The sequence below is a fragment of the Eptatretus burgeri genome, chromosome 11 (assembly GCF_056783735.1).
Source record: "Eptatretus burgeri isolate ZD-2024b chromosome 11, Ebu_testis_v1, whole genome shotgun sequence".
NCBI classification, from domain to species: domain Eukaryota; kingdom Metazoa; phylum Chordata; class Myxini; order Myxiniformes; family Myxinidae; genus Eptatretus; species Eptatretus burgeri.
The window spans coordinates 38,945,508-38,972,418 of record NC_140971.1 but is presented as its reverse complement, the minus strand read 5'-3'; the positions used below and the strand labels follow the sequence as shown (position 1 = coordinate 38,972,418).

General features: G+C 41.0%; 1 protein-coding gene across 42 annotated transcripts in view; it reads right to left on the bottom strand.

Annotated features, from left to right (window-relative positions):
- The window catches only part of LOC147016897 (adhesion G protein-coupled receptor L2-like), a 619,880-nt gene that overhangs the window by 48,331 nt on the left and 544,638 nt on the right, over window positions 1-26,911 (bottom strand). For 22 of the 42 annotated variants that reach the window (XM_085846053.1, XM_085846079.1, XM_085846055.1 and 19 more), the window contains 2 exons: window positions 19,880-20,008; window positions 7,807-7,903 (listed from right to left, as the gene is read on the bottom strand). In XM_085846053.1, coding sequence (XP_085702179.1) covers window positions 7,807-7,903; window positions 19,880-20,008 — 226 coding nt within the window. Of the gene's footprint in view, window positions 1-7,806; window positions 7,907-19,879; window positions 20,009-26,911 lie in introns of all 42 variants that reach the window. The other 20 variants (XM_085846063.1, XM_085846064.1, XM_085846061.1 and 17 more) reach the window with 1 other exon arrangement.

Sequence of the window (26,911 nt, the reverse complement as noted above, 5' to 3'; positions counted from 1 at the left end):
GTTGTATGCACGGTCTGCAATCGTTGACAGACGTCAACACATGCTACTTGTAAGTTAATCATAAGTTGAGACATGCCGAGGTAATGTTTAGCGTACCCGAAACTTATTTCTAACCTATGATTAACGTGTTGTTGGCACGTTACGCTATCGTTGCCACACGTCGACAGACGTTACTTTTAAGTTACTCATAGGCTGAAAGACTTCGGTATAATGGATCGTCCTTGCGTCAGCGTCCACGGCCACGGCCAGGACACTTATTTGCAGCATTCTTCAAACTTTTCTTCGACATGACGAGGATGTTCACACTTCGATGTCTAGCTTGGCTATGATTCCAATTGTCCATCGGCAGCGTCTATTTAAAATAGTCGAGTTTGAGCGTTTTAACACGTTCAGAAGAAACGCTTCAAATTTCCAAACCCCAGCGTCAAAAAAAAAAGGTGACTGACATCAATTTAAATCGTTCATTGTAAACAATGAAAATAGTTGAGTGGTACCGTTTAAAAGTCGTTGAGTGTAAAAAAAATGTAATTGTTGAGCGCAAGCGTCTACTTTCAATAGTGGAGTTTGAGCGATTTAGCACGTTCAATAGAAACGATTAAAATTTCCGAGCGCCAGCGTCAAAAAACAAAGGCGAGTGACAGCAATTTAAATCGTTCATTGTAAACAATGAAAATAGCTGAGTGGTACCGTTTAAAAGTCGTTGAGTGTAAAAAAAAAAAAATCCAATTGTTGAGCGCAAGCGTCTACTTTCAATCGTGGAGATGCAGCCATTTAAATCGTTGAGTGGCAGCCTATGAATAGCAAACCCCACGTCACCAGCAAAGATAAACTGCCGCACGATATGGATAAGTTAGGCTATCGTTGGGCATAGTTTGTGAACGCCGGCTACACAATAATTATTCGTTGGTATACCGTATCTATAAGTCATCGAAGCGCTCTATGCACATTATTAGTTCATTGTGCATTTGTCCAACCCGTTATGAATAGACCTAAATCGTAAAAACAAGCCATAGCTCATTGTTGAAAAAGCCCCATAAAAAATTAGCCGCGAAGAACTTCGAACAATGGTGCAAAGATGTCTCCTACACGTGGACACGCGGACGCAAGGAGGATCCATCATAACCCACACCATCCCCCTCACACTCACCTACTACTGCCAACATGAACAAACTACTACTAATACTAATACTGATACTGATACTGTTACTGCTGACATGGACATCGACTCAAAAAGGACTGGAAAACACTGTTGGGTTCCCCTTTTATGAACACCATTTTTATATACCAATTCCCAAAATCGCTGGGAACACGTCTTTATATGGCAGTTGTAAGTTAGAAACACGTTCATTTATTTTTTTGTCGACCGGAAGACGTCATTGGAATACGTCTACATACGTCAATGTGTGTTGGGACTACGTAAAGAATTGGTTCAAAGCACGTCAAACATAAGTTAGAAATAAGTTTCGCGTAAAAAAGACATTACCGCGACGTGTTTCGACTTATGAGTAGCTTATAAGTAGCCTTTGTGGACGTGTGTAAGCGTCCGCATATCGTGTGTACAACTTATCCCCATCGCATGCGGAACGTGTGTCATACGCCGAGTACGTCGTAAAATTTTGAACATGTTTAAAATTTCTTGACGTACTCTACTTACTACGACGTATGATAGCCTACTTTAGCGTTCTACTCACGTATACCAAACTTACTCATACCGTATTTGACGTGCCCCAACGTTTTAGACACATTTTTCTTAGGTCGGCATACGCTGGCAAGATCGCCAAGGTGTGACTGCGATGTTGACACTTCCATTTCTACGGCAGTTATGATTCGAATCGTTGTGCGTCAGCCTTTTAATAGGCTACGTCATGACATCGTCGGCGATGCGTGCAACGCGCTATGCCTAAGTTAGACTATCGTTGGGCATAGGTTGTGTAGGCCGACAACAGGTTCAGCATTCGTTGGTATAAGTTATCTATAACACAACGAAACGTTCTGTGTCCATTACTAATGCGTTATACATAAGACCAAGTCGCTATGAATACGTCCGAATCTTAAAAAAAAACATCAAAAGTTCAACGTAAGCCAGCGTTTTACAGAAATTTTAATACGTTGCCATCGCTGGCTAAAACGTCAAGGTGTGACTGGGCCTTAAGGTGCCACACAAAAGCAGACTCAGTCACAGAGGGAAGGAAAGGGTCAGGTGAGGTCTTAGCTTTGGGCTGAATTTCACTGTCCTTGCAACCACATGGACAGACACACAATTTGATCCTCCTTCACTCGCAAAGATCTGTACACCCCCTGTGGTTGGGGAGGGGCAGAAGAGCTCTGCACAGGTTCCTTCAACCAAAAGCAGCAGAGCGAGTCCCAGAGCATCGCGAGTTTTAGCAGCCAGATAGAGTAATGCAAGAGCATGGAAAGGTTCAGCAACCAAGTGAGAGCGAGCACTAGGGAGTTTTTCGTCCACCCTTGGCAAAAATCTCTCTCTCTCTCTCACTCTCACTCTCACTCTCACTCTCACTCTCACACAAACTTTCTCCCTCCCACCGAGTCGCTCCCGGTCTCACCTGAAACCAATGAGCTTGGCACTCTCCCATTGGTTACCCTTGCAAGATAATAGCAGGCCAACAGCTTCATTAAATCCCTCGCCTGGCCTCACCCTTGGATACAGAAGGTTTTGCACAAGTCCTTCACCTTAACACCTCTCCAATTATTGTCTGAAGTGTCACCTTCTTATAACGCACATTAAACAAGACAATCTTATACTAACGTGACCCAATTTAACACACAAAATCCTTGTCTGAATCCAAACATGGTCCAAGTTATGCTAAGATGTCTATGCTAAGCTGTCTCTCTATTAAATATGCTAGCTCTACCCACCCCCCCCCAACCCTCTCCAACGTAACATTATGTTTGCTAACATTATGCTATCATGACAGTTGGATAACTATTAATATATAAATTCTGGTGGCTTATATGCTACCTTTAAGCATGAAACAAGTCGCTCTGTGAGAATGTCATTCAACTCTCAATAAACACCCATCTATACCACCATGGGAGCTTGTACAAGTGAAAGCAACGTGTGAGGAACTGCGATGAAATAAGCATGCACTTGGAGACAAATGAAGAGATTGTGGAAAGGGAACAAGAAAAGGATAGAGTTAGAGCTATAATTCTCCTTCCTCTTCCAGTTTGCCACATGTTATGGCTCTGTTGAAGTTTTAAAAAGACTTGACTGAATCCACTCTGGACCTAAAACAAACTGCAGTACCCTGAGAGTAAATACAACAGTTATAAATACCGTTCAAGAACAATATTTAAATAAACCAATTACTTTTATTTATGATATACCACTCTTCCTTTGTAACAAAATGTCAAAGTGCTTGACGAAAAAGGAGAGAAGAATAAAACGTGAAGAAAACACAACTGTAAAACGATGAGGTCTGTTAATTTTAAGAGACAGTGAGTTCCATAGTTGAGGTGCATAATTTGAAAAATACTCGACTGCAAGTGTCTTCATTCTCGTGTGAATGAGGTTTTCATCGTAATTTGAATGAGATCTCCATCATTTGACTGAGACTATGAGATTCCAATAGTTTATAGCAACACTTGCAGGGGTGTAAGTTATGATTAGGACAGAAAAGTAGGCAGGAGCCAATATATTTGTCGCTTTTCTGCAGTTTTTGAAAATCTATATGTTGGTGTCCATGGAACAAGTGAAATACGTTGAAGATTGGAGTGATGTGATCATATTTCTGAGCATATTGACCTCGAGCTTGGCTGCCATATTATGAAGAAGGTACCAGGGTGAGAGAGAGAGAGAGAGAGAGAGAGAGAGAGAGAGAGAGAGAGAGAGAGAGAGAGAGAGAGAGAGAGAGAGAGAGAGAGAGAGAGAGAGAGAGAGAGAGAGAGAGAGAGAGAGAGAGAGAGAGAGAGATATATATATATATATATATATATATATATATATATATATATATATATATATGCCTGTTAACATATAGTTGCATGCCACAGTCCAAGCATGGTGTAATGAAAACATGACAATTTGTGATACTTTTTTCATGGTGATGGAGAAAGAAAGACAAAAAAGCAAGTATGTGGAGGAAATGAGATAGTTGTCAACTTTAATGTCAACTCAAATAATGAGAGATGAAGTTCTGTGACTGATATGACTGAAATAGAGGTATGAAGAACAAGCAGGTGTCAATCATGTTCACTTTACCCAATAATAAAAGTGTAAGGGCAATATTGGATTATAAGCCAGGGCACCCTATCAAAGGAGTGAAAATATAACACAGATTTCTGCAGTGGATATATGTTCAGCATGCAAAGAGAGACTTACTTAATTAAGATCAGGTGACTAGACAAATAGGTGCATGAACATACTACTGATTAAGCAATTTGTCTTCTCAGCTATGGCTCAAGGGAATTAAAACTGTGGTGCAATGCATTACAGAACAAACAATCAGTCAACAAGATCGCTCATGCTTGATAGGTATTCATGATACCCCGAAGGAACATCAAACTTTCCTGGTTCTTTTGGAAAGTGCATTTACAAAACCCAAACTTGGTGGAACTTATGAATAAGTTGGATTCATAAGTTCAATAATAAATAAGTCAATAAGTAAGACTTTAAAAAAGCAAGCATTATTCATTATAAAAAAACTTTGAAAGTTTATTTGTTATTTTATTATGTGTTTATTTGCTATTATTTCAATTAAATTAATCTGAAACACCATTCCTTTTCATGACGTCTGCCAATCTTACATAATCTTACACTAGAAAAGATGTACAGGTACATACAGAATTTAATTGGCATTGTGGTTAGGAAATACTACCAGTATATGTAGTCCAATGTTTACCTTATATAATTAAGTCTTAAAATACAGTAGATACCTAAATGTAATTTTAAAACATAGTGGATACCTACTGGAGATATGGTGTAGATGAGTTCTGTTTCATGAATTATTATTTGTGTTATTACAATGCACATGCAAAGCGAACTATCTTAAAATGGTTGGGTGGTTGAAACCTGAAAAACAAACAAAATGGAATCGATTTTTTTTTTACAGGGTGTGTGATATTTCCAAGAAAATTTGTTTCAATTGCATTGTTTTTTCCTCTACAGATTTTTTTTTTTGGTATAGAGTCAAGACTCGCGGAAGAGTGAGAACACTGAATTGATCAGGACGCAACGAGGAAAGGAACAGTGGACAAGTGTGTGTGTGGGGGGGGGGGGGAGGGGGTGCCAATAGCAGAGTTTAAGGCCAAAAGAGAGGAAGACTTGGATAAACAATGGGTGTGGGGAGGAAAGGGGGGGGGCAGAAAAGGACACACGGGGTGGACAAGATGGATACAGAAGGAAACTCTCAGGAAGAAAAACTGGAAATTTGCGAGGAGGGCTAGGAGCTGGGGTTGGGGGAGTGCGTTAACGAGGGTAGCACTAATCATAGTTTTGGATTGGGGATGACCTGAGATGGTGGTGAACAGCTGTCTTGAAAACCTGGAAGGAAGAATGAAGTTGAAGAGAATGTGTAACTTTGTTCCACAGGTGGGAAATTGAGGAATGAATGAGTCAAGGTGAGCAGTGATCCTGGATTTAGGGAATTTCACCAAAAGGAGGTTGATGGTGAACCGTGTGCGTCCTGTAGGAACCTGAGGGGGGGGGGGTTGGGGGAGGGGGACAAAGCGCGGAAAGAGCAGCGGGTGCAAGACCAGAAAAGAGGCGGTAGAAGACAGAGACCACCGACCTTATATCTGTGATGGGAAATTGACAGACCCATAGATTCAGCTTCAGCACAGGAGATTCCAATGATCTTGAAGACCTGGGTTTCCATGGAATAAAGCTGAGCAAGGTTTGAGGCAGGGGCACCAGCCCAGAGGGGAGAGCAGTACTTCATCAAGCTGCAGATGAAGGCCTTGTAAGTGGATAGGCATTTGTGTGTGTCAAGGAAGGACTTTGTATGATACAGGATGCCCATGCCCAGTCGGCACAGGATGCCCAGATAGAATATCCATTTCAAAAGTTAAATGCAGTTGTGATTATGACCAAAAAGGGAGGCATTTTGCACATCTTGGGACCATACACCTTTAAACCCTGCCTTGTGCTTCGCTCCATTCCTTTCGGATCAGGATACAAAGGTGATCAAAATAGTCATTATATTAACTTCTTGGAATTGATGTCCAAGTGAGTGAACTTGGCTGTAAAAAGCAATAACCGTGAGGGCTAATATCGACAACTTATATAGGTTTCTCATCTTAATGATTTTATCAATATCACATGATGCAAGCAGACATTATAAGGTAAAACATGGTTAAAAGGGAAACCACATTATATTTTTAGATCCTCGTGGAGGATCTCTAAGTCTTACTCACGTTGTTATTCTTGTGGACTTTTTTTGTTTCACAGCCTACAGTTTTCATCGAAACTTCCTGAAATTTGGCGTATATATGTAAAAATAAACTGCGCAGACAGTAACCATCTCCGATTTTAAAAATCCATCCTATAAAAAAGTTGATGTCAAAATATCTGCGCTAATGGAAATCGCCTAAAAAATTATCTCCGAAACTAGGCAAGTTTTTTGAATTCTGTTTGTGGGAATCGAACAGGGTATTAGCAGAGATGAATTACCGCACATGTGATACATCACTATGACGTCATATCAATTTTTATGACGTCATTCCTATTTTTTGACTTTTTGTTTCACAACCCAGAGTTTTCATCGGATCTTCATGAAACTTGCCATGTACATGCAGAAAGCCCACACACAGGCAGTAACCATCTCCGGTTTTGGAAATTCTTCCCAGAAAAAAAGTTGACGTCATAATATCGCCGCTAATGGAAATCACCTATACCATTATCTCCGAAACTAGGCAAGCTGTTTGAATTTTGTTTGCGGGATTCAAGCCGGGCATTCGCACAGATAATTTATCGCAAACCTGATACATCACAATGACGTCATATTCGTTTTTATGACGTCATCATTAAGAGGACGAGGATCTTAACTCATTCGAGCTTGTTACCTTGAAGCCAGCAACACATTACAAGACATCATTTCAATGGAAAAAGATGATGAAAACGCCTTCTGTGCTGTTTTGTATAGGCCAGGCTTAAACATAGCTTCACAATGGCATTCATGGTTTTAAACTGATTTGTGGCAAAAGCTTGAAAAACACCTTGTGCAGGGAGGTGAAATTCTTGAAAAAGTGAAATTATATATGTCTCGTATTTTCTCCCTTTTATCCCCAAGTAATTGTACACCAAAAGTGGGACCATGTAGTTTTGATTCAGTACCAAGTAATAACTGCAGGGTCCTGCTATCCTACCTTCTACATACTATTTTACTGTGCTAACTAACTCACTGGTGAACATACTTTTTTAACAAATAGAGTGGAGGATCTATGTCATAATTCAAACAAATTTGGACAATTTTTAGCATTTATTCCACAAGGCCTACTCTGTTCATGAAGGAAGATCCTCATAATACAGTATAATGCTTTATGGTTTTAGAGCATCAATATTCTGGCACTGCAAACTAAAGGTCACACTTCTTCATGAAAAAAAGTGTTCACAAATGTATTTACTCAGGTGTAGAGGTTAAGCGACATACAAAACTGACTTTTATATGAAAGGTGGGACTCAAAATTGTGCATCAGTGACTCACCATCTATGTATGACTGAATAATTGGGTTAATAGAGGTGCCAGTAAGTCAAATATTGTAGTTACATAATCATAATAGGATGGGTCTACATAATCTCTTTCTACTCATTCAATATAGTGTTAGTTGGAACACACCACCCCATACCGCGGTTCAGTGTAGCGCTGCTGTTGATGTCGGCAGAGATGAACGAAGACTCTGTCTGTTTGCGTACGGTATCATTCCACATCCTCCGGATTCGACTCTGCTGTGGGGTGCAAGATGCAGAAATCATTTCACGATGGTCTCACCAACTAGCTTTGTTGTACTGTACTTACATTTTTTGTTAGAACTTTGATCGTTAACGTTATTTATTTACTAAATAACTAATGCTGTTCTTATAACATGAGAATGCAAGAGTATCTTGAATATGCACCAGCTTAAGCTCCCCTTTAATCCGAACATCCTCTCCCATTTGCTTCAAACATCTCCCGAATACTATATCCCCAAATTCCAAACTCTTTCCTCAAAGAAATTCCTCACCCGTATTTGCATAAACAGTGTGACCACAAAAAAAAAGCGATACACATACAATTTAATAAACCTTCTTTATTTTTTATTAAAAATGACATGTTATTTGGTACATATTTGCTTCACACCTTCTTCATATGCAGCCTGGGGCTGCTGGTTGCATCATTGGTTTAGAGCACAGCTACGCCACTGATGTGTTCACAAATGTATTTGTGAGGAGGGCTTGGAGCTGGGATTGGGGAGGGGGTTAACGAGGGTAGCACTAATCATAGTTTTGGATTGGGGATGACCTGAGATGGTCATCTGAGATGAGTTTTCTGAGATGAGTTTTCACGTAAATAACCCGACGCCCCTGTTCCCAGTACTTTCGCTGACTTCAGAAGGATAACAGGCTGTCAACCCCACCTGGTGTTAATTCAACTGCAGACAGGGGCTCAAACTCAGGATCCTAGGTTCCCAAGTCAGCCACCCAAACAGCTAAGCCAACACCAAGCTTATTGCTTCACATGATACATGATCACTGTGAAAAGTTTCAGATGTATACAGTGGGGAGAACAAGTATTTGATACACTGCCTATTTTGCAGGTTTTCCCACTTACAAAGCACGTAGAGGTTTGTAATTTTTACCATCGGTCCACTTCAACTGTGAAAGACGGAATCCAAAACAAAAATCCTGAAAATCACATTGTATGATTTTAAAATAATTAATTTGCATTTTATTGCCTGAAATAAGTGTTTGATCACCTACCAACCAGGAAGAATTCCGGCTCTCACAGACCTGTTAGGTTTGCCTTTAAAAACCCTCCTATTCTCCACTCATTACCTGTATTAACTGCACCTGTTTGAATTACCTGTATTAACTGCATCTGTTTGAACTCGTTATCTGCATAAAAGACAGCTGTCCACATTCAATCAATCAGACTCCAACCTCTCCAGAATGGGCAAGACCAGAGAGCTGTCGAAGGACATCAGGGACAACATTGTAGACTTGCACAAGGCTGGGATGGGTGACAGGACAATAGGCAAGCAGCTTGGTGAGAAGGCAACAACTGTTGGCGCAATTATTAGAAAATGAAAGAAGTTCAAGATAACAGTCAATCTCCCTCGGTCTGGGGCTCCATGCAAGATGTCACCTCGTGGAGCCTCAATGATCATGAGAAAGGTGAGCATCAGCCCAGAACTACATGGCTGGACCAGGTCAATGACCTGAAGAGAGCTGGGACCACAGAATCAAAATAAACCATCAGTAGCACACTACGCCATCATGGATTAAAATCCTGTAGCGCACGCAAGGTCACTCTGCTCAAGCCAGCGCATGTCCAGGCCCGTCTGAAGTTTGCCAATGACTATCTGGATGATCCAGAGGAGGAATGGGAGAAGGTCATGTGGTCTGATGAGACCAAAATAGAGCTTTTTGGTTTGAACTCCACTCGCCGTGTTTGGAGGAAGAAGAAGGATGAGTACAACCCCAAGAACACCATCCCAACCATGAAGCATGGAGGTGGAAACATTATTATTTGGGGATGCTTTTCTGCAAAGGGGACAGGACGACTGCACCGTATTGAGGGGAGGATGGATGGGGCCATGTATCACGAGATCATGGCCAACAACCTCCTTCCCTCAACAAGAGCATTGAAGATGGGACATGGCTGGGTCTTCCAGCGTGACAACGACCCAAAACACACAGCCAGGGCAACTAAGGAGTGGCTCCGTAAGAAGCATCTCAAGGTCCTGGAGTAGCCTCGCCAGTCTCCAGACCTGAACCCAATAGAAAATCTTTGGAGGGAGCTGAAAGTCTGTGTTGCCCAGCGACAGCCCCGAAACCTGAAGGATCTGGAGAAGATCTGTATGGAGGAGTGGGCCAAAATCACTGCTGCAGTCTGTGCAAACCTGGTTAAGAACTACAGGAAAGGTCTGATCTCTGTAATTGCAAACAAAGGTTTCTGAACGAAATATTAAATTCAGTTTTTCTGATGTATCAAATACTTATTTCATGCAATAAAATGCAAATTAATTATTTAAAAATCATACAATGTGATTTTCAAGATTTTTATTTTAGATTCCGTCTTTCACAGTTGAAGTGTACCTCTGATAAAAATTACAGACCTCTACGTGCTTTGTAAGTGGGAAAACCAGCAAAATCGGCAGTGTATCAAATACTTGTTCTCCCCACTGTATCTTTGATGTCATTGATATGATTGAGGTTAAAGCGCATGCTCCAGATGTCAGCCTCTGTGCTGCAGGCACACTTGCAGTCTATGGGCAAAATTGTTTATTACTCAAACACATTTGGCTGCAGTGATTGAATTGCTTTTGTCAGATATCGCTGTTCTGAGATCACCTATGGATTTGTGGGCTTCCTTGGTCGACATTGTCCTTAAGATAGAAATCTGGGGTGACATATCAGGTGAGTGTGGTGCCCATTCATCATAATGTTTGACTGATGACTCTGTCATCAAAGTGCCTGTTGACCCAGTTCAGTGATACATCTGAGGTGTGGGGAGTGACTCCGTCCTGTTGGAACTATCGTTCTTCTCTTCTGAACTGTCTGCATCTGATTAGGATGCTTCAAAACTACTCCAGGAACTCAATGTAATGCTCCATATTGACAGTCAATGCTTTACCACCATCATCCTCAAACCAGACATCATTGATGATCCCATGTTTAATGATTGCTTCTGATTGGAGAGTGGATTTCTCTGAGCGGAGCGGCCTTTCAAGCACCTGATCAGGGGGTTCTATGCCCCGGTAAACATTGCTCTTGGTGTTTACATGCACACTAATAAAGAAATGTGCCTCATCAGAGAGCCAGACAATGTCCAGGAAGTCAGGCTCTTCTTCAATCTTGTCTGTTAACCACTAGCACATTGTCACTCTTTTCTGCATATCAAGCTCAGTCAGTTTTAGTTTATCTTGAAATTTGTATGGATACATCTTCAGGTCGTCAATTAGAATTTTTCTCACTGATTCATGGTTAAGTCCAAGCTCCTGACTGACGCCTTGAGAAACTTATTCAGGTTTCTGCCCACTGAATAGCGAAGAGGTTCCTGGGAGACAGCACATTCTTAGGATGACCTGAATGTGTTGGCCTATCATTTTTTTTTGCTGTTCATATTGTTAACAGTGCCTTCTTCTAAATTTAGTTGTCCATGGCATGTTGAAAAAAAAAATGAGGCTGTCTTGACTATACATGAAGTCCACTTTGCACACCTGCAAAAAAAAGACAAGAGGATATAATTAGTCTGGAGGAAATTATTAGCTGTAAGGTCAAGTACCGTTTTTTGTGGACACCCTGCATAATATGTAGATGGCTTATTTGCAACAAGTTACTACTCAGAGGCTTGAACTTAAAGATCCTTGACTATTCGAGAAAATAAAGAACAACCAACTTAAATTATTTATTTTAACTTTTTACAATTTATTTATCTTTAAATCACAATGTCGGTCCAATATAATATGGAATAGGCAAAGCCTAGAAGTGAACGCAGAATTCTTCTTACATTCGCTTCTGACTTTACCTATAACGTGTTCACAACTGTATACTTGCCAACTATACCGTGGTACGTGTAAGCGCTGCACAGCTGATGATTTTGACGCAATTTCCGGTTACTTTGGCCTGGATTCGGGATCAGCGATAAAATAATGTAAATCATGATTAAAAATTATTTTTTGATGATGCGGGAGATATCTTTATTTAAATTAACTTTGGGAAAAAAATAATTGAATAAATAAATAACCCTAACCCTAACCCTAACAAACAATCACTTCTGGTCAAGAACAAAAGAAAATATAAGTTCCGGAAAGAGTTTCAAAATCACTCCCGGTAATGTTAAATACAAAATAAACACTTCCTGTCATGGAAAAAAATCACTTTCGGAAGTATAAAATTAACTTTGGGAAAAAAAATTGAATAAATAAATAAACACTTCCGGTCATGATCTCCTGGCATGCATCATTCCCCATGAAAAAAACCGGAAACAAAAAAAAAAACCAGAAACAAAACAAAAACGGAAGCAAAAGGGTCATCGCCAATGACACAGATTCACAATTGCCAGGGTATTGTGTTGTTTTTGTTGTTTCCAATTCTCTCATGTGCACGCATTAAGTAATATTCACAAGATAGAAATAAAACCCAATCGTGTTTATACACTGCACAGCGTTTAAAAACACCGGAAGCAAAAGGTCATAGCTCACGACACGGATTCCAAATAGCCAGGGGTATTGTGTTGTTGTTGTTGTTTTGTTGTTTTCTATTCTCTCACGTGCACGCGTTAAGTATGAAGCTCACTGCGTTCGCTATTACATGAGCTGAATCATTAAAGTTTGAATCATGATATTAAAGAGAAAGATCAAACCACCGTATTTTTCACGTAAATAACCCGACGCCTGGTTTTCTTCACACTTGGGGGAAAAAGTGCTCTAAAAAAAATTCAGGTGTGAATAACGCACACACGGATATGCAATAAAAGCCAGATTTCCTCTCCACGTGACCGGGAGATGTATGATCTCCATATTTCCAGCAGCTGACACGACTGTTTTCAATGGCCAACAAACAGCTCTTCTCAAATACAATTGCAATAAACAACCAATTGATATTAAAATTAACATCATGAGAAAGGGTTGTTGTAATAATTAAAGTTTACTGTTCCAATGTGTTACGAACCAGCATGGTTTCTGGTACCAATGCGACCAGAAACCGTGCTACTCATCCATTAGAAATGTGTAAATACCCTGCAGGCTGATTAATTTTATATCATTCAACAAAATCGTCCATACCATTACAAGTCCCTGCCGTACAATGTCTGTTGTCAATATCAGTACAAGTCAGAGAAAACATAAGTTTCATGGACTAATTTAGCTGAAAGTTCGTTGACAAAAAAGTGGGATGATTTCTGAAGAGGACGAGTGATAACGATATGAAATGCAACAGACCGCGAGTTGCCGACTCTGAGCTGTTTCAACTGTTTCACAGTGATATAAAATACGAGGACTTTGTGGGCTTTTCAGAAGACAACTTACGGATATACTTTAAATATCTTTGGAATCTATGTTATAAAGCAGGATTGTCTGTCTGTCTGTCTGTCCATCCATCTCTGAACTACTCGCTCAGTTTTGGGGCTAGCCCCAACAAACCTCCTGTGGTTTGGGGTCCCAGCCGGTATCCTAAGGTGGGTGGGAGGTTTCATAAATACCTCAATATAATTATGATTTTGAGTTTTGATCCATACGAAGTTGCTCCCTCTCTGGATGTAAAGTCAAAACGGCATTTATAGTCGTGTCCCTCACAAGTGTTTGTAACATTGTGTGGATTATGGAAATGCTGCAGGTGCCTTTGTCGTAAAGTTAATGCAGCTTTTCCATTTGCTGAATCACCTTCCCCACTCAGCCTTGCCCGTTCACCCTTCCCCACTCACCCCTACCCCGCTCACCCCTTCCCCCCGCTCCACTCCACCCTCCCCCCTCTAGCAGCATCATCCCGAGATAAGTTTTGTGTTTTATATTTACAGCAGAATACAGTGCGTGTACGTAATATGTTTACATTCACCCACCTCGCTGTGTTGTAATAAATTTGAAAGGTAAAAGTCATGTGTCTGTTTAATTAACCTCTGCCATCGAAGATGGACAGAGGTTACTGTTTTCACCCCTCTGTTTGTTTGTGAACAGTATTACGGAAAAACTCCTGGACGGATTTCGACGAAACTTGGTGGTGGATTAGGTATGGTCCAAAGGATCATGCCATTAGATTTTGGACTTGGTCCAAAGTCCAATATGGCCGCTATGGCGGCCATTTTGAAAAAATATTTGAATTTTTGTTTTTGCATTTCTACTTGTTTTAAGTGATTTCCAACCCCCCCAAAAAAAAATTGTTAGAGAAAAAAAAAAACAAAATTTTGCAACTTTTTTTTTTCAAAAAAATTTCGATTTTATTTGAAATATATATATATATATATATTTTTTTGCATTTCTCCATGTTTTAAGTGATTTCCAACCCCCAAAAAAATTTGTTAGAGAAAAAAAAACCCCAGAAATTTTGCAACTTTTTTTCAAAAGAATTTAGCTTTTTTTTTTTTTGGCATTTCTACATGCGCGTCCATCTCGTTTAGTTTATTCAATTGTGGTTCAGTAGAGTCTGATCCGTTTTGACCTACAATGCATAGGATATCAGGTTCACTTAAGTGACCCAGCAGTATTGGCGGCGGAGGTTTTGCACTCGAGTGCTCCCCCTCTAGTTTACACTGTTTTTATTGTATTTAAATGTTAACATGCTATTTATATATATTTACGTATTTATTTCAAAAGTAATGTTTTTGTTTCTGCCTACCGTCGATCTTCCTTGATATCTTCTGGAAACCCAGGACCCAAACCCCTGCTTTCCCATTGGCTCTTGCTTTCCACACCACGGTTTCAACTATCGAGACATTTTCCAGGAACCTAACCCCCATGATATTGGAGGTTTTCCTGTATCACAATTAAACTTGCAAAGACTTCCTCTTTTGTATCTCCTTGAGAATTTAACTTGACCCCCTGTGGTTATGTCGTGCCATATGGTGAAATGCCATATAACCCGTGCATGAGTATAGCCGCAGTTGGACTTTTTGGAACAAATTTAACATATAGCCCATGGGTTGTTTTCATGAAAATACGGTACTCTCATAGCTAATGTGTGGCTCTCAACGTCATTCATTCATCTCCTCTCCCTGTCAAGGTTGGAGTGCCCCAAGGCAGTGTTCTGGGCCCAGTCCTATTCCTGATCTTCATGAATGATCACTCTAACTCTCTGGGAAATCCTATTTATTTATTTGTTGATGACTCCACCCCCTCTGCCGTGACATCCCTCATCCTTCAGGCAAGCAGGCTGCAGCCTCTTTCCTCTCTTCAGATCTTGACAAAATCACATGCTGATCAAACACTTGGAATCTGTGCTTCAATCCTGACAAATCTCACACTCACTATCTCTCTCCAAAAGGACCATCTCGCAATACCTCCCCCCTCCCCCCAACCATATACTTCCTTAACAATCCTCTTGAGGAAGTTCAGTCACTCAAATTCCTGGGTCTCACCATCAGCCGTGATCTTTCTTTGGCAAACTATATTTCAAAATTGGCCTCCAGAACCAGTCACGACTGGGCATTCTCTATCGTAGGAAGTTCTTCCTTCGTACCCCTGAACTCCTATCCACATACAAGCCCATCCCCCTTTCTCCACCTCTTCCTTTTGTCCTGTTCCAATCCTGATATATTCAGTGTACTCGCTCTTCCATAAATCTTGACTCTACATACAAAAATAAAACAAACAAACTGCATTTGCACAAAGCAAACAATACTGGGTCTCACTAAATGGCTTTGTTGTACTTGCATTTGTTGTTATAGTCGTACCTTAATTGTTCACATTACAGTATTTTTAAAAATAACTAATATTGCTCTGATAACATGATAATGTAACAGAATCTTGAATATGCAGCAGCTCAAACTCCCTTTAATCTGAACGTGTTCTCTTAGTTGCCTCAAACATCTCCCCGACTTGTACATTCCAAAATTCCCAATCATCCCTTTTCTCAAAAAAATCCCTCGCCCATATTAGCAAATATAATATGTAGATGGCATATTTGCTCGATATTACTACTCAGAAGCTTGAACTCAAAGATCCTTGGCAATTGGAGAAAATGAAGGACAATGATTCTCTCTGTCTCTGTCTCTTTCTCTCCCTCTCTCTCTGTCTCTGTCTCTTTCTCTCCCTCTCTCTCTGTCTCTGTCTCTCTCTTTTTCTTTCTCTCGTGCAGCCTATGGCTGCGGATTGCATCATTGGTTGGGATGCGGCAATGCCGCTGATGCAGTGTCCCCCTTACCAGTACACTGGTACTCATTTTGCCGACCTCGGAAGGATGACAGGCTGAGTCAACCTCCTGGTGTATATCAATTTAGAAGCCAACGGGGCTTGAACTCAGGACCCTCGGATCCCACACCAGGCTGACAATGAACTAAAATGATATATTTTAACTATTTTTCTTCTTTTTAATTTTTTTTTATAATTTATTCATCTTTAAATCACAATGGCGATCCAATATATTACGTGATATAAATTATTCAAATTTGAATCACGATATTAAAGAGAAAGGCCAAACTGCATTTGCATAAAGCAAACCGCACCTCAGAATGAGAGAACAAAGAACAACAAAGAATCAAATGTATGAACTGATTGGAAATAAATTTTTTTTTTAAAGTGATTCTCAATAATAAATAAAATGTAAATTAGTTAGAAAAAATTTCGTGACCAATTATGTACTGAGAAATTGGACAGTAATGTAAAAAAAGTTGGTGTTTCTTGGAATATTGCGAGTTTGTTGTTCGTATAACCTTTGTTGTCTGTTGCTCGTATAAACGCATCAGTGCTGCTAATGGGAAGCCTGCAATAAGTTTGGTATTGGCAAGGAGAGAAAACAATAAATCATTGGCACAATCATAAGTTATTTTTTTTTTTTTTTAAATCAGATATGGTTTGGACTTTATTTAATAAATGCACAACATTCACATTCATCATGTACTGATGTTTTGCTATTGAACATTAAAACAGAGAAGATGGAGAAGAAGAAAAACAAACATGACAATTGTGATAACAATCGGTGTGTATATATATATATATATATATATATATATATATATATATATATATATATATATATATATATATATATATATATATATGAAAGCTGAAATAATTTTTTGGATTTATAGTGTGAATAAAACGAATTAAATCGTATTATTGCCTTGACTTTGTGGCTATTTAGCGAAATAAAGGCAAATAAATGACCATAACTCAATTGGTGAAACCTGTTGAAATCTTAATAAGTCAAGAATAAAAGCTCTCATCTTTTTTAGATTTTACATTTCTTTTTGATTGATCAGACAATGCATATTGTCATTTTATCCTAAACTACAGTTATAAAAACATGTCGAATGTGCAAGCAAGACGGCATAACTCTCTAGCAGTAGCTAATTTTAAATAGAACAGCACACAAGCACAATAATCTCCCATTCCAATTTGCATTTTACAAATCTCATATGCATCTAAAATACTTAAAATAATGAGGAAATCATGGAGGGATGTGACTATGAAATCAAGTGTATGTTGAAGAAAGTGCAAGTGAGAAAAAAAGAGAAAAAGGAAATGAAAAGATCATAAACTAAGCACCACTTCATCATGAAGATTTTGACCTATTAAGTTCAGGACCTTCAAGAATTTCATGCCAATAAGAAAAAATATCCACTGAGAACAGTCATCCATTTATGAGCAAAGGGTCAGCAAAACAAACTAAAATAAGATGAAAAGCTCAAAAGAATAAACAGAGAAAGAAAGGGCTGTACATCAACTGCAAAGCACTTACTATAAGTGTGTGTGTGTGTGTGTGTGTGTGTGTGTGTGTGTGTGTCACACACCACACCTTTCTCTTCCTCAGTGTGACTGACACACACACACACACACACACTCTCTTTAGTATATTACAAAATCTTCTCAGTTTCACGTTGTTCCCTTTATATCTGATCATGACTTTGCTGCCTATCCTTTAGCAGTCTGCCTTTTGTAACTCCCATCCTACTCCTCCAGAACCCCCTTCTTTCTCCCACTCTCTCCCCCTGCGTTTATTGAAAGTAGGCCGGTGGTGCGGAGGCGTTCTCACAAAATGGGATTTTAAACATTAATGTTGGCTGCACATCGTCTGAGGGCAAATTAAATGGAGTTAAACACATACTTTACAACTGGTGGAATTCCTGCTGTGGAGGGAGAAGATGCTTCATCATTTGGTATCAATCCTTAGCACCACATGATTAACAATTGGGATATTCCTGCTATGTATTTTCACAATCGCATCTGTGATGTCAACAGCAAGACTGGTTGTGAGATGAAGCAGGATACAGTTTATGTCGAAAAAATCCCAGTATCATTTGGAATGGCTTTGCATAATTAATACTTGTGCTTATTTCCTTCCAATCAAATATATATATAGACAGACACACACACTTGAATGAATGGATCATTGTACACTGTGGATCAACATCATTGGTATTTCCCACAAAGAAGCAGAAGCAGCACACAGCCTGCTGCGTTTTCTCATCACAGACAGGTTGGTGTCCAGTGTTTTCTGCCGCCTCTCCTCAGATCTTGCTCCCTTTGCTCTTTCATTACTCTGTTCCTCCCCAGGCCCTCCAGGTTGTACATGTTGTTCTAGCAATAACACCTTCCTTGTGAAACTCCAAAAATCCTGGCTCACTGCTCACTTCCATTCCTTTGGAACTCTTTTTCCCCACTTGTAGATTCTTTTTCCTTGGTCTGTTCAAATTCAATCCCACTCCTAATTCTAGGACTTCGAGCAGGCAGTGCACCACCTCCTCAGGTTATCCTCCTCCCTACCCCATAATCTTTTATAGCTGAATTGAGGCTACCCTTACCTCTTTCATCTACATGCAGGTTGCTAGGTTTTTTCCCTCTTTTTCTCTCTGTTTATTCATCACCTTGTGTTCACATGCTTTCTATTGCTGCACTGCCAGTGGATTGCCTTCTACACTTGCTTCCTCTAATGTCTGCTTTGAATGCAATTTTTTTTTAATGATTGGTAGTATTTCAGAAGGAATGTTACCACCTAGAACAAGCCTTTGGTGTTTGTATCAAGATGGTAATGGCTCTGCCATGTGGGCAGCGGTTCAGAAGCGAGGACCAGCTAGGTAGTTTGAATGTGGGATCAATGGAGGGGAGAGGAGTCGAGGTGGTGGAGATGATTCAGAGAAGGAGGTTGGAAGTGTTGTGTGTGCAGGAGACCAGGTGTAAAGGAGATAGAGTGAGGAAATTGGAAGGAGGATACAAGCTGTTGCATGCAGGTGGTGATGGAAGGAGTAATGGCATGGGAATAGTCATATCAAAAGAGATCAGCAAGCAGGTAGTCAGAGTGGAAAGATGGGAGGAATGGATAGTTATGGCATGGGTGATGATACAAAGGCAAATTGTGTGTGTTATGTCAGCATATGGGCCACAAACGGGAAGGACTGGGACGGTGTGTGTGTGTGTATGTGTGTGTGTGTGTGTGTGTGTGTGTGTGTGTGTGTGTGTGTGTGTGTGTGTGTGTGTGTGTGTGTGTGTGTGTGCACAAGAATAACAAGCTGCTTGTGAGCAAACAGATGTGAAACCAATTTTGGAGGGAACTCTGGATAAAATCAGTTAAAATTATGGAAATTAGAATGGGGGTGCTAGACATAATTAAATTTATGAGAGATGATCAGTGAGATAGCCTTGACCTTTTGCTTGACATTGAGAGCATCCATCAATTTAACCAGACTCAGTGGTGTAATGGTTTGAGCATCTGTTCTGAGTTGGGGAGATCAGCAATTCGAACCTGACCCTGGCCAATTCGTACCAAAGACTTTAATAATGGTACGTGCCTGCTTCCTTGGTGAACACTCAGAATTTAAAAAGGACCGAGCATGGATAAACAATCACAAGTTGGCAACCATTGTCCAGAATTTATGGGCCTATGGCCTCCTCCTTCATTGAAGTTCCTTGTAAGGGAACTCATATTCTTTCTGAAATTTATCCAGTGGAAAAATACCAGCATCTATGAGTATGTGCCAAGTTGAGATATATGTTGCAAGAACCAAACGGTGATAAAAAAGTGTAATTTCACTAAAACCACACTTGATTTCTAAAAAAAATTAATTTGTACCTGTGAGTTAGGAGAGTAGCGAGTACTTCCCCGTGAGTTGCTGTTTTTCCCAGAACTATAACTGCCTTCGGAAGTCCAGGCTCTGCAGCAGTCTGAGCTTCGAAGGCATCGACTGTACTCCTTGCGGACCTGTGACACCATGTGATAAGGATATGACTTGATACATCATTTGCAACATTATCAGAGTGAAAAACCAGATCAGTGGTGCCATGAGCACATAATCATTCAGGCGTTTTTGTATTCATCAGAACACCATACAGTCATGTTGTTGAAGTTATCAACAAACTGGCAACGTCCACATTCTGGGTGACCACATGTGACATCATGTCGGTAAGATAACCATATCCAGTTGGTGCACTTAACAGCCTGCAGCATGTATCCAAAAAAGCAAAATGTTTGGTTGTTTGTTTGTGATCCTACTCTGACTCCCAAGGTTAATCGCCACAAACCTTTAGACTTTAGAGGCTCATACTTTTTTTCTTTTTTTTTAACCACGCTGCACTGAAATAGGTGTTTTAAAGTCATTTTCTCACAATTCATAATTTTTGAACACACGAGCTGCAACCTGTCACTATCTCTGTGAGGGTAGATCTATCAGGGGCAGATCCAGAACATTTTTAGGGGGGTTCACTTAAGGTTAAGATGTTCTCATATTGTGAAATATACCACCAAGCATTATTCAAGTCAATGTAATCGTCGAGGAAAAACTGGTTAATCTATTCAGAGCTCGCAGTGTCCGACCATAAATGTACTTTCTCCACAGGAAAATTTGGGAATATCGAGCGACTTGACAAAAGGGCCTCAGGCCTGTCACTAACTGATTCTAAAGAAAGGCTGAAGATTTTGGAATCTTTGCGACAGATCTTTACAACAACAATGTAAATACACAAAATGTTTCCAATACAAGTCAATGAAAATATCGAACAGACAAGCACAAAATGCAGCGAAATGACCCCGAGCCATAGACTCCTATAGAGAAGGACTGGAACCTCACGATCTCGGGGTTTGTAACTTGTGTCTGAAGGATTAACTTGAGTCCGGGGCTAAAATGACTTCGAGAAGGGCGAGAGACACGTTCTCGGGATCCATACAGGGGTTTTTGAGGATGACGAGTTCAATAGTGTCATTTTCAACACCACCTGGGGTCATCTTCAAGGTCAAAAGGTCATATTTCAAGGTCAAATTACTGAATTTTGGTATTTTTTTCCCGTTTTTGTGTCTAACTCATAGAGGAAAACTTTTGTAAAGTCTATGACAAAACATGACATTGTGCACCTACTGTACCTACTTGCTGATTTCTATCATTGTTAACTAATGTATGTTTTGTTTGTTTCTCTTTCAGAAACTGTCCAGCTGGTGATCTCACAGGATCTTTGTGTTGTTTCCTGCTTTGGCGACAATATGCCACGTCGTTGCAGCTGCTTTGGTTGTGGAGGAAACGATGATGGGACGCCTTATGTGAAGGTCATATCCTTCCCAAAAGATCCTGAGGAGAGGGAGAGATGGATATTGGCAATGCCAAATGACAAAGAAAGCTTGAGGTGCTTCAAGGAGATATATATATATATATATATATATATATATGTATATATATATGTATATATATATATGACATTTCAATTGTGATTGGGTGTCAGTTAGGGGTGGCAAACGACCCAAAGAACCCCCATCAATATTTCCTGGAGTACCAAAATCAACTTTGAAGCAGGTGACCTCAGCCCCACACCCAACATCATCTTCTACGTCAGAATCAAGAGCAAAGAAGATGCAGGCAGCTGATGAGGCTGCAGACAATATCCAAGATTTCGACCACTTCTGTGCTAAAATCAGCTCCTATTTTCCTGGCATTAACGTCATGAAAGACCAGGAAAACCTTTACCTATCAAGAACTGATGCTACTGGACAAACTGTCAAGCAGTTCTTTCATTTCCAACAAGTTCACTCACCTTTTGGATTTCTATTCTTGAATAGAGTTGAGAAAGATGGCATCGAGGTGCCCAAACGACTTTTTCCTTTGCAGAAGAACAGCCTGCTCTCAAAATGGTCCCAGATTAGATCCATAACTGACCAGGTAAACATCTATGAATGCACAAGCAAGGAAATTCTTCAGGTTGTAATAAGCCAGCTCTGTTGGATGATTGAGGCACACGAGCTTCCTCATTTCACCTTCCTTCTGTCGCAGCTGCATCTTATGTTCAAACCTCTTGATCGTCGCCGATTTGATACTGATACTATGATTTTCGCAATGCAGCTTCACAACATATCACCCAGTGCATACAAAATGATTCGTCGATCCAGCTTTATCATTCTACCTCAACAAAAAAGGTAAAACAGATGCTTGCTAGTAATCAGCAGGACTCCAACCTCAGAACCTTGTTCGACCAGCTTAAACCACAGCAGCGTTTGGTCAATTTAATGTTTGACGAGGTAAAGCTGGTCGAGACATTGCGATTTTCTGGACGGCATGTTTTAGGATATGCTCAAAATGCAGCAGCGGGTGGTGAACATGAAATGCTTGCTTCACATGCTATGGTTGTTGAAGTTGCCTGCCATTTCGGTGGTCCACGCTATATTCTACGCATTTTGCCCCGCAAAAAACTAACTGCCGATCAGCTGAAGGAACTCCTTATCGCAGCTGCATCAGCTGTAGTTGGTGCTGGCGGTACTGTGATTTCTTTGATATGTGACAATTGCAATACCAACCGCAGTGTTTATTCAAAACTTGGAGGACCAGGAAGTTGCTGAGTGCTGTCAATTCAAGAGCAATCTATGTTCTTAGTGTACGACTATGTGCACATCTTCAAAAATGTTCGCAACAACTGGATTACTGTTGATGGCAAGACACTCTCATTTGTCGTAGATGGTAATGAGTACAAAGCTTACTGGGGTGATATTCAGAAGGTTTATGAGATCGACAGGGCTACTCCTATTTGTTTAACCAAGCTAATGCACACCGCTGTTTTCCCCAAGCCCCTTCAACGCCAGAGCGTACCAATGGTATGCCAAGTGTTCAATGACAAGACTGTCGCTGCTTTAAAGACCTTCAAGGATTCACTGGCCATCAGCGAAGGCACAATCATCCTCACCCAGATAATGAGTGAGTGGTTCAAGATGATGAACGTGAAAGACCGTTTCTCAGCTATCCATCTGCGCGACAAATCCAGACAGCCTTGGACAGCAGACTGTACAAGTTTCACTAGGCTGGAGCAGGCCTGCCAAATTATATCTACCTGCGCATGGCAAGGTGGTGGTCGTAAGCTGAAGCTAACTCAGCAAACTGCTGAAGTCTTCACAGTGTCCAGACATAATAATGTGGATGCTGCCAAATTGCTTCTGCCAGAGAAAGACTTTGACTACGTTCTTCCTGCGAAATTTGCAGATGAAGCCTTGGAAAAGTTTTTCGGCCAAGCCAGGCAAAGAAGCGGTGGAAACTTCTACATTGACGTAGTTGACATTATGGCTGCAGCTAAAATTGTAACTTTGCAAACACTCATTAAGCATGACATTATGCTCGAATCTAGTTCTCATGTGATTGATTGCGACAAGAACTGCACAACTTCCATAAATCCAGATGAGTGAAGTGAACTCATTGACGAGATTACTCCTCAAGACACTAAGGATCTCTTGGGGTCTGACGATGCCCTTAATCATAAAGTAGTTTATTTGGCTGGACACCTTGTTCATAAATATGGCGATAGCACTAGTATGGAGGAGATCATTGATGATGAAGATGGTAACGAGGTATCATCTGAGTTTCTAGATAATTTGAATGGAGGTGGATTGAGTGTGCGGACTATGTCAACCGTCTTTTTTGTACATAATGCCTATAATTTGTACGAAAAGACTAAAATGCGTTGCCGATTTCATTTTGCTGAGCTGTTATCCTCCGCAGATGCACCTTTAGCTAGTAGTAATGCAGCATGTTCTACTTTAGCTAACATTCCATTAAAAGCTCATGTCCTCAATGTAAGTGACAAAGAAAAAGCATTGGGATGCCTCAGGAGGCAGCTCTCCAACTGGTGATAGACATAGACATAGTTGTAATAGGCATAGTGTTGTGACATGCATATAATGTTAATGTAATACGATATATGACAATAAATATCAAATTTTGACAGCTCCACACTTGCATCTTATTACAATCAGCTATCTCTCACCGTTTATGAGTTAGACACAAAAACGGGCAAAAAATACCAAAATTCAGTCATTTGACCTTGAAATATGACCCTTTGACCTTGAAGATGACCTCAGGTGGTGTTGAAAATGACACTATTGAACTCACCGTCCTCAAAAACCGCTAGATGGATCCCGGGATCGTGTCTCTCGCCCTTCTCGAAGTCATTTTAGCCTCGGACTCAAGTTAATCCTTCAGACTCAAGTTACAAACCCTGAGCATGGGAGGTTCCAGTTCTTCTCTACAGGAGTCTTTGCCCCGAGCACTAGATAAACCTAAACTCGCCATTGCGGATCATCAGATCATTAGTTATAATAATGGATGATGTAGCCACTGAAACTTTGAATTACCTGGTGAAATAGTTCAGGATTGTACTGCACTTTGCTGTGGGACATGATCCTGAAAATGCTGTCTTTCTGTTCGGAGCCATAAGGCCTAAGTCACATTTGCCGCGCCGGCCGTGGGGTCTTCAAAATCTACGGCCACTAGCAATTATACGGCGGTCGCAGTATTTCCACGGTCACACAATGTAGCAGTCACATACGTTTTTATTTCTTGGGTAGCCGCACAGCATATTTATAAATTGTGGAGACCGAAAACGTGGGGGTGCTGTACGGTCTTTGATTTGATGTCGCACGGTGACGTTTGGGCGTTCCTGCAGCGGCCATAGAATTTTCAAGGCAGACGCAAGGTGCCCGCAAGGCGACCGCAGGGGGGCCCTAAGGCGAACGTGTGGCCAGACGGATGGTAATGAGTGGGTTTTTTTTAACCAGTTTTTTTGTTTCGGCTTGTCAAATTGCTACGGCGAACGTAGAAATGAAAAAAGTTATAACTCCGCGTTATAATTCCACGGCGACCTTACGACCGGTAAAATATAGCCAAACGGCGTAGGGCCACCCTGAGGCCACCGCAGAAACTCTGCGGCCGCCGCATGTTTCTGTCAATTCAGAGGGCCTACGGCCGCCGTATAGCAAATATGACTTAGGCCTTTGGTCTTAGAAATTGTGGAGACCGAAAACGTGGGGTTGCCGTACGGTCTTTGATTTGATGTCGCACGGTGACCTTAAGGGGGCCCTGCGGCGGCCATAGAATTTTCAAGGCAGACGCAAGGTGCCCGCAAGGCGACCGCAGGGGGGCCCTAAGGCGAACGTGCGGCCAGACGGATGGTAATGAGTGGGTTTTTTTTAACCAGTTTTTTTGTTTCGGCTTGTCAAATTGCTACGGCGAACGTAGAAATGAAAAAAGTTATAACTCCGCGTTATAATTCCACGGCGACCTTACGACCGGTAAAATATAGCCAAACGGCGTAGGGCCACCCTGAGGCCACCGCAGAAACTCTGCGGCCGCCGCACGTTTCTGTCAATTCAGAGGGCCTACGGCCGCCGTATAGCAAATATGACTTAGGCCTTTGGTCTTAGAAATTGTGGAGACCGAAAACGTGGGGTTGCCGTACGGTCTTTGATTTGATGTCGCACGGTGACCTTAAGGGGGCCCTGCGGCGGCCATAGAATTTTCAAGGCAGATGCAAGGTCGCCTCAAGGTGCCTGCAAGGGGACCGCAGGGGGGCCCTAAGGCGAACGTGCGGCCAGACGGACGGTAACGAGTGGGTTAATTTTATTTTTTTTTTAACCAGTTTTTTTGTTTCGGATTGTCGAATTGCTATGGCGAACGTAGACATGAAAAATTACCTCCGTGCGGGAGTGACGGTCATCTCTGCGAGAAAATATATAGCCTCCTGAAGGTAGGGCAGTTTTTGCAAACTTTGAAGTCACGTAACGCAAAAACGAAAGCGAAATTTGAAAATCCGTCCCGACCAAATTTAGAAATTGCCCCATAGATTCATATGCCACAATCAAATTCAAGATTGCTTGAGAAATGTAGGAGGAGATAGATTTTGAAAATCGTCATTTTCGCATTTTTTGCCAACTTTGAAGTCACGTGACACGAAAACGAAAGCGAATATCGAAAATCCGGCACGACAAAATTTAGATATTGTCCGATAGATTCATATGCCACAATCAAATTCAAGATTGCTTGAGAAATGTAGGAGGAGATAGATTTTTTAAATCGTCATTTTCGCATGAAAATCGTCATTTTCGCCTCTTTTGCCAACTTTGAAGTCACGTGACACGAAAATGAAAGCGAATATCGAAAATCCGGCCCAATCATAATTTAGATATTGTCCCATAGATTCATTTGCTACAATCAAATTCAAGATCGCTTGAGAAATGGCAGAGGAGATAGAATTTGAAAATCGCCATTTTCGCAACTTCAAAGGCCTCGTGACCTTGACCTTGACCTTCGGTGACCTTGAAAGTCATACCATCGTGAACGTCTCATCGACCTCTATCAGGATCACTAATGACCAGATCTCCCGCTTCAACTTCATTGTGAACGGACGGACGGACGGACGGACGGACGGACGGACGGACGGACGGACGCATATTACCCTTTCTCTCACCAATATTATTAGGTCATTGGAAATGACCTAAAAAAGTTATAACTCCGCGTTATAATTCCACGGCGACCTTACAGCCTGTAAAAGATAGCCAAACGGCGAAGGGCCACCCTGAGGCCAGCGCAGAAACTCTGCGGCCGCCGCACGTTTCTGTCAATTCAGAGGGCGTACGGCCGCCGTATCCTCGCCGTAGAGCAAATGTGACTTAGGCCGAATTAAACACTGAGTCGCAGGGATAAATACAGAACCAGCGGCGAAAAGTATCGTGGCTCGGATTAATTGCTGAGTGAAAGCAAAAGATGTGTGATTGCCAATTGTCCAGTGATATCTCGCACGACGATCATGTGATAATAATTGAAGGGGGGAGGGGAAGGGGGGGTTCACGTGCACCTGGTGAACT